Genomic DNA, 11,895 nt, shown 5'->3' on the forward strand with positions numbered 1-11,895 from the left:
CGAAGACGACCGCTATCAAATTTCGCGAGGTGGAAGTGAAAAAAATAAAATGTCGTGGTATAAGATTTAAATGCAAAATTCTTTTTTTTTCATAGAATTAGAATCAAGGAAACAATATTAGTTGTTTCACCTAAATTAATCCATCGTTTTATATTTAGATAAGATGTTTCATGATACATTCACTTTTCTTAGCTAGAATATTTAAGAGATTATCATTTATCTCAATTTTTTCTAATTTCCAGTATGGAATGTTAATTATATAAAAAATAAAATTTTTATTAAATTTTGATCTACAAGTTTACTATAGAAGATTTTACCTTTTGTATCTAAAAAAAAAATTGACGCTTTTATACATTTTTAAACATCTATATATAATAGAAAACCTCACTGTAAATTCTCATTAAGAAGAATTTGATCCTAAATTCGTCTGGAAGAATTTATTATAATTTCATGGGACATCATATAGTTTTAGTATTACGATCAGAGAGTAGTATACAACCCATAAATTAATTTCTTAAATTTATCAATGTAACCTAACTTTGTGATGTTAATAATGATAACACTTTACTAAGTGTTGAAAGTGTTCTTTTCTTCAAGATTTATTAGTGTCAAACACTTATAATTAGTTTAAATATATATTACGCATGTGCATATCGATCGGGAATTTGGAAAACGAATAGGATGCCTTTGATAAATCAAAATCAGTTTTGCTTTAAAGAGAAGACGTTGCGTGTTAAAAAAAAAAATCTAATTTTTAAAGTGTTTGAATATATTAATCATTAGGAATACATATTTTTTAATTTTTAGATATGTGTCTTATATAGTGTGAAAAAATAATTCTAAAGTGATAAAATTTGTTAAATATATTTTTATACATGCCTATACATGATTATCCTAGGCACGTCGAAATAATCGCGTTAAATTATATAAAAGAGTGTTTCCTTTATTCTTTGGGATTATAAGAACCCAATACTAATTCTAACAATTTATTCATTCAATAAAATTATTTGATTGCAAGGAAAATTTGCGCTCGTAATTTATTTAAAATTTGTTGAGAAACGGTTTGCAGTTCATTTGCGATTTATCCATTGAGCTGATTACGGATGCATTACGCTTTTGGAGAGCGCGGTAGTGCGGAGAGGGTTTTAAGCGGAACGCCAGAAAGATTCGCGAAGGCGTGCGACGTGTGCGACTCGCTGTCGACAGTTTTTCGTGGACCGCTGATACAGAATCACACTCGATTTTACGAGGTAGAGAATTCTTTTAATTAAATGAACAATTTTATATGTGTGACGTGATTATTTTCTAATTATTTTAGAGTGTTCGATAGTTTATCGAGGGAATAGTGACTATTTCTTGCAAATTTTATATCCATTTTACGAATTTAAATTCGCCTTATTACGGATTTATGTAATTTAATATTTCGCTGATTGTGTGTGTGCAAAGTAAATTTGTGGAAAATTTGTGAATGTGATAAAAAAAATGATTTAATATGCGTGCGTTTATGTAAAACAAATCAGCATTTTTTATTATTTTTAAAAATGATATCTTTTATTAATTTACATATTCAAAAATAATCCCGTATAATTATTTCAATAATTGATTTTATAGCATTAATTAATCTTGTTTATATTGATAAAAACATATACGTGAGCTCTAATAATTCTTTAATTAATTTTATTTTGATTTAAAAGAATATGAATTGTTTTGATATAAAGAAATATATGAGGTAAAATTTTGAAGTTCGATGACAGCTTGATCGTTTCATGTTGAGGAGAAGTGGTATCCGAATCTTTTTCTTGACTCAAGTGCTACTATAAAAAATAAATTTTTAGCATCATCACGTCATCTCACGCAATGCCTTTTCACATATATAGATAATTATATATAACAATATAAATATATATTACATGTATATCATCATTAATTACGTCGGCAATTTATTATACAATTTATTTTATATTTTTGTTTTACGGTATAATGTTAAACAAAAAAAGTATTAAAAAATCGATTAATTATGCAGGAAGAAAACAAAACTGATTGTAATATTTTTTCACAGATATTATTTTACGTGTTAAATAATATATGGCTCTATTAATTTCTACAACTACACATTTTAGTCCAGAAAATTATCTTTAGCTAGAAGGTATTTTTTATTCATTTGCAATGCCGAAATATATTAAATCGAAGTGTATTTCATACAACTATATATTGTATATGCATTATATTTATTATTAACTTATATGCAATGTTTTATTTCACAATGTGTTTCGTAAACTAAACTGTCCTTCTGTAAAAAGATAACTGAAAATGCTACAATAGTAGTTCTCTATTCAAATCTTGGACAATGTTCGCGTTTATGAAGTTCATCTTTCGGATGTAATATTATAGACCTTGGAAAAAAGTCACGTATACATGCGCGTACCAAAAATAACTTGGCATCTCGCCGTGCATCGCGAATCGTAATTTAGCGTGCGTCCGATTAATTTTCTATTATATATTATTTTATAGAAAATTCGATGATATCGTTTAAAGAAAACGGAGATATAATTTTAATACTATTGCAATTATTTTTTCGTAAATAAATGTTTTAGTAAATTAAAATATTTTTGTATCTTATTTATTGACACACTAATTTTAGATGCTTTCCAACAAAAATATACTTAAACTGTAATAAATGTATTGGGACGCGAGCGTAAACAAAAAAGATATATGAATACTTTTCTCTAAATGTACCACTATTTATAATTAGGCACTTTATTTATGAAGATCAAATATAAGTCACATGTTATAGCGGGATAGTTTAGTCAAACACGTGTGCGAGTCTTCACTCAAGCGAAGCTGATTGCGATTCGATGCACTTTTGCAAACTTTTAATTTGATCAATGGCAACAATTGGAAGTTGAGATTCTTATTAACAAAAATAATATATTGATCTTCTATCATGTTTAGATGTGCGTTTCTGTTAAATGTTTCTTTTATTCTCCAATATAGGTTTAAATTGAATAATTTCAAATTTTACTTGTGAATATAGATCAATTTTCAGTTGTTTTTATTGCAAAAAAGTTATACACACAAAAAATAATTAATAATTTAAATTTTATTTTATATATTATAATGTATGCAATTGTATTTCATATAATGTAATTGAATATTTTTTCTACACCGGTAATCTTTTAATCGCGATATTTCGCGGTGCAGGTAAATCATCACTGCGAATCAGGACGAGCGATCATTCTAAAAGGCATTTCAAGGAGACAATATACTGGTCCCAAGGAAAATTTCTCGATTAACGCATCCTGAGTGACTCAAAATACGATCTACCGGCGACTCGCAGAGATAGAATCGCACCAGCTGATCGTATCAGCATTTCGTACACACGCATATTTACACATTTGATTCGCCGGCAAACGGCAGGTAGGTTCACCGACATCCACTTCTTCTTCGATTATTTCGCAGGTGTGTGTATTCGCGCTAGTGATGGGCATGATGCGCGCTTCCCAGTGATATCGATGCCTGTTATAAAGTATTTGTCAAATAAAGCCGTAGATGGAGATATTAATAAATGATGATGAAGAAGAAAACAATAGATAAAAAATATAAATATAGAATATTTAAATCGCCTTTGCATATATTTGTGAATATTTACAAATAAACAAATCAAAAGATTTTGAATTGTTAAGATTAAGCTTTATTCTTTTAATTAAATATTAATTCAATTATTAATTGTTAATTCAATAATCAATTATATAAAATAATATAAAATATTGTTTATATATCCGGAAACAATTAAAAAAACTACATTTTTCTTAATGCATAAAGTCAATAACTAAATACTTTTACAATTATATATATGGATTTATACATTTTATTTACATAAATTATACATCTTAAAATTTTTATCATATATTTTATCAATCATATTAAATTAATTTCCAAAATTAATAAATTCACACCGTTTTTAAATAAATTTAACTAAATTATATTCAAATACATCTACCAAAATCCGAATAAATTTGAAGATCTAAATCAGACTTATATGTAGGCTTGAAGGTCAACTGATAGGTCAACAAACAAGACGGCTTTATGTTTAGACAACAGCAAGCGTTCATACCACTGGAGCAAAGTTCTCCTTAAAATTCAAGCCGATAGTTTGTGCCCATCGCTATTTCTCGAGTCACCACATAGCCACGTCTTGTCCTCGTCACTGATAGCACTCGCGACTACCAACACTACGATTCTCAGGTACTAACACAGGGGCGCGCACCCCACCACCCTCATCCGTGAGAGCGTAGCAGCGGACCGGCCGATAAAATGAATGAGAATGATAAGTCAGTTAAGTGCGAGAACTCCGCCGAGGAGGAGGAGGACGAGATGTACGAGCGCGAGCTGGCCGAGGACGCGCAGTGGAAGCGAATTCAGCAAAATACCTTTACGAGATGGGCAAACGAACGATTGAAGGCGGTCAACAAGCACATCGGCGACTTGGAATGCGACCTGTCCGACGGTCTTCGGCTGGTGAGCCTTATCGAGGTGCTCTCGCAGAAGCGGCTACCAAAACACAACCAACGACCAACCTTCCGTTCCCAGAAGCTGGAGAACGTATCCGTCGCTCTTAAGTTCCTGGAGGACGAGGGCATCAGGATCGTCAATATCGGTGAGTGATACCATGTGCGTGCTCGATCACGCTTGAAAATAGATTCGTCCTGTCCTTGTAGTGATTGAAAACAATGAACTTGATCGTTTGAGCGGAGCAAGAGTACACACACACACACACACATGTATTAATTATTATAATGTGTTTACTAGTAAAAAAAATGATTATTCTAGGAAATACTGATGTTTCATGCTTAGATAAAATGATTGAGAAGTGATCAAATTTGAATAAATCAAACCAAAAAACGGTTGTAAAAATATATAAATGTCATTGGTAAAATATTATTTTGAGATGCTTTGTATAACTAGGAAGAGAAATAATAATTTTGAAAAATAATTATGATATTATTTCCCATGTTTGTAAAATGATTATTCCATAAGATAACTATTGATGGACATATTTATTGCCAAAGTCGTGTACAATGTTGATTTAATTGAGAAGAAACTCATGTTTCGAGCAAATATCTAGACAATAATATGTCTATTCTTATAACACTCGGCAAAAAATCGTGCTACACAAATGACTAATTTCTAATTTGTGGTTAATATTCACACTTCTCATTTACAATCTCTCGATACGTTACACCACGTGGTAGTTACAATTACCGCGAACCTGCATGGTCTACGGATTTCAAGTAGATTGGATTTATCGATCCCTAGATTTCTGCATTTTATAGAGACTTGCGCAGATGTTTTGAGAATGTAAGGGAATGTGTGCGTATATATGTAAAGAACTAATTTTTAAATTAATCAATATGAAATTATATTTATGTGAGATAAAATTAAAATTAAAATATTAAGATATATAGTGACATACATAAAGCAATATACATAATTTTTTCAGAAAGAAAAGCTTTTTTTATATATTTTCCATGTATTAGAGCATGAAAAAATTTATTTGCAAGAAATATTGGGTCGGATTGCTATTTAATAAAACAATTATCATAAAGACAATCTTATAATTCATTATATGTTATGATGAACATTCATAATTAAATATTAACGCTAATCTATATGCAATCGATTTATTTCAATTCTATAACAAATCTCACGTTTTACTTAACAAAATATTATTTAAATTGATATAATATAAAATTAAAATTATGGTAATGATATAATCGCAAAGATTAAATAACAATTAAATGTAAAACTAAATATAATTATGATTATCCACTATCTGTAAAAAATTAATAATAGAAAAATGGGACAGAAAAACTATGTTTAAAACATTGAGAGAACTCTGACTGAGAGAAAGCATGTTACACACGATACATTACACATTATGCAGTATAATTTTAAGAAATTTTATAGAATGTTTCTACATGTCTGGTTATGCAGTCTCACGAAGTAATTTTAAACTGTTAAAATCGCAATAGGATATTTATTCATTTACGTAACATTTATATGCCATATTATAAAAGTATAGAACGCAAAAATTTACTTTTTCTTCTTTTATATCTCATTTTAAATTAACACACTAACAGTTATGCGTAAAATTTATAATATCTGTTTTAAATATGCGTTTGTTTGCACGATGAAAAATGTCGGAAGCCGTGATGAACGATTAGTCAACAAAATTTGAAGACAGGCGTCAGCGAATAATTAATCGCACGTTCCGCTTGCGTGGAAATCAATGTAGATCTGACTGATAAAGAGAATCTTGCGATATCGCGACCCATTAAGATTTAATCAATTCAAACATCGCGATTACGAAATTGACAAAAATTTTAAGCTATTATTGGCTTCTTGATGATATATATCAAGATTTTGAATGCATCGAAAATTTCATCGAATTTTCTTAGTTCCACATTTAATTTTAAATTTTAATAATATGTTAAATTTTTAAATTAAATTTAAATATAAATCTGGATTTTAATGTTCAAATGTATATATTTTTTAAGAATATAATGTCATGTAAGAATGAAAAATTCTATTTGTAGCGAGATTACGAATACTAAAATCGTGTTTTAAAATATTTCTTTTTTACTGGATAAAAGATGTTCGGCTGATATAATGATATGCAGAATATTTCTGCCTGTCCTCACCTTTAGATTCGAGATCAACCGCTATAGAGCACGAAATAAAAGCGATTGTAGAGCATAGCGAGAGGGTTGTGGATCGATGACGCTCGCCCGGGCTACCCGGGAAACCAGAGGGTAGTGATGGGATAATGCTGTTCACGTGTTTTTCGCGAATGAACAACCCGACATCACGTCATTCATCTTCATCCATTCATTTAAATTTAGTTAAAGCCTTTCGCTATAATATGACGTAATTTTTAAATTAAACTAATTGACTTACAAGAAGTCTCGGCTTCCTCAAATTATTCATGCATTTCTTGAGCAATTTAAAATATATTTTTCTTTGAATTACAAAATATATATCAAAGCATCAATAAATTTTTAAGTTATAATTATTTACCAGCCATGGAAACTTTCAAAAATTTATCTTTAGAAATGCAAATATATGTAAGTAATAAAACCTTTTTCCACGAATTTTATTTAACAGAATTTTAAGGATTAGTTTTAAAAATATTCAAAATTAGGAATTTAAATTTATAAGAAGAAATTGGACTCTCTCATAAAGTTTTTAATAATAGTCTACGATTCGTCGAGTCCGCACTATCAGTCAGACCACGTGCGTCTGTAACCACTTGTTGGCAAAAGAATCTGAAAGAAAGACAACGGTGCCGATGGATGTTTCATTGTATGACAATTCTCATTTTTAGTTCGTAAATAAAGCATTAAGCATCGTGCAATAGCTTATTTGAGAAACGATAATCCCCGTATAATTTTGGAATTTTCATATTTGCACTGAAAGATTGATGACTGCTTACTCGACGATGTCATTACGATTTGTCGCATCCTTGAGCAAAATACTTGTGACTGGTAGTGACGTAATTGAATATATCATTGATGATGTCATTACGTTTCTTTAACCTGCAACTGTTATATCGCAAAAGAGAGAAACGTGCTGATAAACATATGTGCATAAATGTGGAGCCACGTTTCGTGAAGTAATCATACAAATCTTTAAAAATACATTTTTCTCTTTAGACAGATTTGGAAAAATGTTTTGATTTATTTATCGCTTCTGACAATTTACTTGTTTACAGATTTGGGCAGAGCAAATACGTTAGATATAATGATTTATAGTTTTTGTAGTATATATAATGTAATTAATTTAATAACTACTATATTTAAATTTCTTCGAGTACAATATAAAAGCAAGGACATAAATTATTTATTGAATTACTAATTTTACATAAAGATTTAAAAATAATAACATATCTTTACTTTCTTAAATAATATTTATCTATTCAGGAAAATTGCTTTTCTACATTATGTTTTTTTTTTAATATCGCAAGTATATAAGTATATATAATGTAATTCTATCGTTATTATATATTGATATTACCCTTTACACTGTTATTAATTTTAATGTCTAAAAAGAAGAGAAAAAAAACTTTATTTTATATATGTAAAAAATATAAAATAATATAAGAAGAATATATTATATGTTAAAGTTAATTTTGAGGATATGATGTTTAAAGATTTATGTATCAAGTTCCCAAGATAGACAAAAGTCGGATGGTTCAAATCAAATGATAATTTATTTATTATTTTTTTATTTTTTATATCGCAACTCATGATATAAAGCATATATGTGTCATGAGTCGAGAGCTTTCTCGCTGAAAAATTCTTGCGTTCAAAAATTTTGCAAAAAGCTACAGCGCTAGTCAAGAAACTAATGTGCTTGATGTTAAGTCATCGCAATCTCGATCGAGATGTGACCGCAAGATCCGAGCGTTAAAACCGCTCTATTATCGGATATCAGCGGAAGCTACGCTCGCGCTATTACGTGAGGGACACCCTGAAACTCGCTTGAGAAGTATCTCGCGGGGCCCACCAAGGAGCAAAAGAAGGAGAATGGGCGGGCCCACGTAGATCAGTTGAAGGTCAAGCTCGCCTTGGCACCACGGACATCTTTCTTCGCATTTATTACATGACTAAGTTTCTTTCTTCCTTCCCCTAGTGCCCCTATCAAGCGAAAATGATCTCGTGACATTTTTGCAATTTTATTTTTTCGTGAAATATCTCGTCAATATTTCGACAGGGTTTTTATGCAAAAAGTTGCTTAACGCTTGCACGTATAATATATGAAAGAAGTTTCTAAAAAAGTTTGGTAGAGAAAAATATGATAATATTTTGTGCTATAAGAATAATTTACAGCACTTTGCAGGTTCAATTTATTTAATCAATTAGTTACAAGACTTTAAAGTTTAATTATTAATAAATAAATAATATATAGTTAGGTATGTATATATATATATATTGCGAGATCCCAGGATTTTACAAATTTGTTAAAATTTATTTAAAAAGATGATAAACACTCATGTACGAAGTTATTGATACTTTGATTAATAATATAATAATTGTATTATTCTCTGTATTATTTTTCATGTATAAGTATCTTTCATCTTCTATAAAAATAGCGTGTTGAAAGTATTACTTTCAAGGATTTACTTCTAATATGGCATAATTCAATTGAATCTCATAAAAAAAAATAATATTATTCAAATAATTTAATAAGTATTTCCTAAATTATAGTGTTTCCGCGCGTAATTTGCGCGTGTATTAAAAACGATTACTTTAACTCTCAAACGCAACCTTGACATTAAGAGAGTATGTTGTTCTCGTGTGATCCCGTGAGAGCGTGTCTCTCTATGTGTTAAGTCGAGTTTTTGACCATTGCCGAAATGTGTTTACCTGTCTTATTTTCACCATAACTCATAAAAAATATCTTATACATGTCATAAGTAAATATTTTAGATCGTAAATGTCATTTTTTTTTTACATATCTTAGGATTAAACTTATAATATTCTGGAATTTTTCTGAAATCTTCAATACTTTTAATATTTATAATAATACTTAATACTTAATGTATTTAATAAATTTTAAAAATATTATATTTATTTCATACTACACAATTATAAATGTTGTTTTCTAGCTACAGCTTATACACACAGAAATGCATAATTAATATATATTTCACACAATTATTTGATATACCTAAATAAATTGAGAGAATAAATAACATAAAAATAAAAATAAACAAATAATTGCATTTGAATGATATTCAGTCAAAGATTGGTTGACATATGTCGACGGCACACCTTGACGATTGAAAGGAGAAGAGATCGTATCGGAGATCTTACCTGGCATTCTCGGTCCAGTGAGGTAATTTCTCGAGTGACGTCACCGTCTAAACTCGCCATGGGATACGTGCCGTTGAAAGCGTCACACATGGGCAAGTGTATACGCGATACTTGGCCGAATCTTTTAATTACACATTAGAATGACAAGTGATTCAACGACTCGTATATGTATGACAAGCTATTTATAATATGACACATGCTTTTAATATTAAGGAAAACTGTATAATTGTGAGTTTGTTTAATTATTAATTATTGAATTATCTTTAATCAATTGTGTATAAAAAATAATTGCATTAATTACTGTAGTTTTTCTCAAAGTTCTCTTTGTTTATGACACATATCTTTTCTATAATTTACGATAGTTTTTTTAATATTAGATTCTTTTTTTTTATAATATCCAATTCTGTATAAAAATTTAGAGATAGAAGAAAGTACGCAATTTGAATTCGTTTTTCTGAAATTCTTTATTCTTCTTTTCTAATTTAAGCGTCGCCGAAAAACGGCGCTCGCGAAAATTCGTTTAAGAATCTTGCGTTTTACACACAACAAAAATTCTCAATTCAAGAATAGATCAGTCCGATTACTGTCGGTCAGATGAAAGAGTAATAAAGAAGCCCGTTTCTAATTCCGCAAATTTTGATTATTTCTTCTTTTAAAAGAGATATATAACAAGCTAGAAAGAAACTACCGCGTCGCTTGATAATCCTCGGGTTCTCGGAAATTCTAAGATCCTTCGATTTCTTTGGAAGATTCCAATATCAGCTGAGGCCATGTATTTATGTGATGGGGACTAAGCTATATATCTATTATATCATTGACTTTGAGTTTTTTTTAAGCTCGTTATTCACAACGAATGTTTGAACAGTCTTTACTGCATTAACGAAATAAAATTTTACTGCCGTCTCACGAACAATAAAATTTTAAATTTCCAGTAAATTACCACTTTATTACTTACAAATTACATTTATACACTTGTTTGACTTTTAAATTTTTTTATCGACTTATATGAGTTATTAGATGTTAGATAAATATCGAAAAATAATCCATTAAAATTAATTGCGATATAAATATCAATTTATAAAAATATAGATAAATTTTGAATTTGCGTAATATAAAATACTATAATCATATAGTAAATATTTATATGACAGTATTACTTCATATGTTGTTACTTGTGAGAATAAAATATATGATTGGTTATATCATTCCATTATTAATACTAGATTCCGTATTTACAGCTGCGCTTTCTCTTAATGAAAATTTACTTGTTGCTTTTATTTGCATATATGGGTGTCAATAACAGTGAAATTCGTTACGTTGAGTCATTGAAGTCCCGAATACCGATGTTACTATCGACATTTTCAAAAATAATATTATAGTGCAATTTTGACACATGATTATATTGTCAAATTTTTTATTGCTGTTCAATTACTCATCAATTTTTTTATTTGGTGCATTAATGACCGCTACATGCAAGATACTGACAATTATTATAACGTTTAATTACATAAAATATTGGGAAGACCGTGTAAGAGATGATATAAACATTTTTTTTCTTTGTTTTCGTTTCGAGACATCGTGTTGATAAAAACCGAAACACACATATGTACACACGTACATACGTAGGTATGGTAGTAAGATTGTCAGATATTATACAATCAGAGAATCAAAGTTGGTCGTCCATGAACGTGGGTAGACACAAGTTTGTAAGTAAATTTCTAAAATTTTCGGTAAGATATTAAGTCTAAAGCAAGCAATATATTATTGAAATGCTGTAATTGAAGTTCTCCAGAGTTAGTTCATATATACATACTTACATATATACAGGGTGCGGCATTTATAGTGACGCGGGCATATTTTTCGGAAACGAAGTGAGATATCAAAAAATGTTTCAGAAAAAAGTATAAAAGTATTTACAATGTATTTTTTAAAACAATTATTTGTTTTTTTCTTTACACTAATTGATTTGTCTCATTATTCTGTACATAAAAATATTACGGTAAGATTATCGAAAACTAAA

General features: G+C 29.2%; 1 protein-coding gene across 4 annotated transcripts in view; it reads left to right on the forward strand.

Moving 5' to 3' along the window:
* Positions 1-40: 40 nt before the first annotated feature.
* Positions 41-11,895, forward strand: part of LOC115244697 (filamin-A) — a 58,677-nt gene continuing 46,822 nt past the window's right edge. The window contains exons 1-3 of one of the 4 annotated variants that reach the window (XM_029822576.1): positions 41-57; positions 3,202-3,417; positions 4,246-4,657. In XM_029822576.1, the coding sequence (XP_029678436.1) occupies positions 4,315-4,657 (343 nt within the window). In that variant the 5' untranslated portion in view covers positions 41-57; positions 3,202-3,417; positions 4,246-4,314. Of the gene's footprint in view, positions 58-1,148; positions 1,251-3,201; positions 3,418-4,245; positions 4,658-11,895 lie in introns of those variants that run through there. The other 3 variants (XM_029822575.1, XM_029822581.1, XM_029822577.1) reach the window with 3 other exon arrangements.

Source organism: Formica exsecta, unplaced genomic scaffold (assembly GCF_003651465.1).
Source record: "Formica exsecta isolate Colony F162 unplaced genomic scaffold, ASM365146v1 scaffold83, whole genome shotgun sequence".
Lineage (NCBI taxonomy): Eukaryota > Metazoa > Arthropoda > Insecta > Hymenoptera > Formicidae > Formica > Formica exsecta.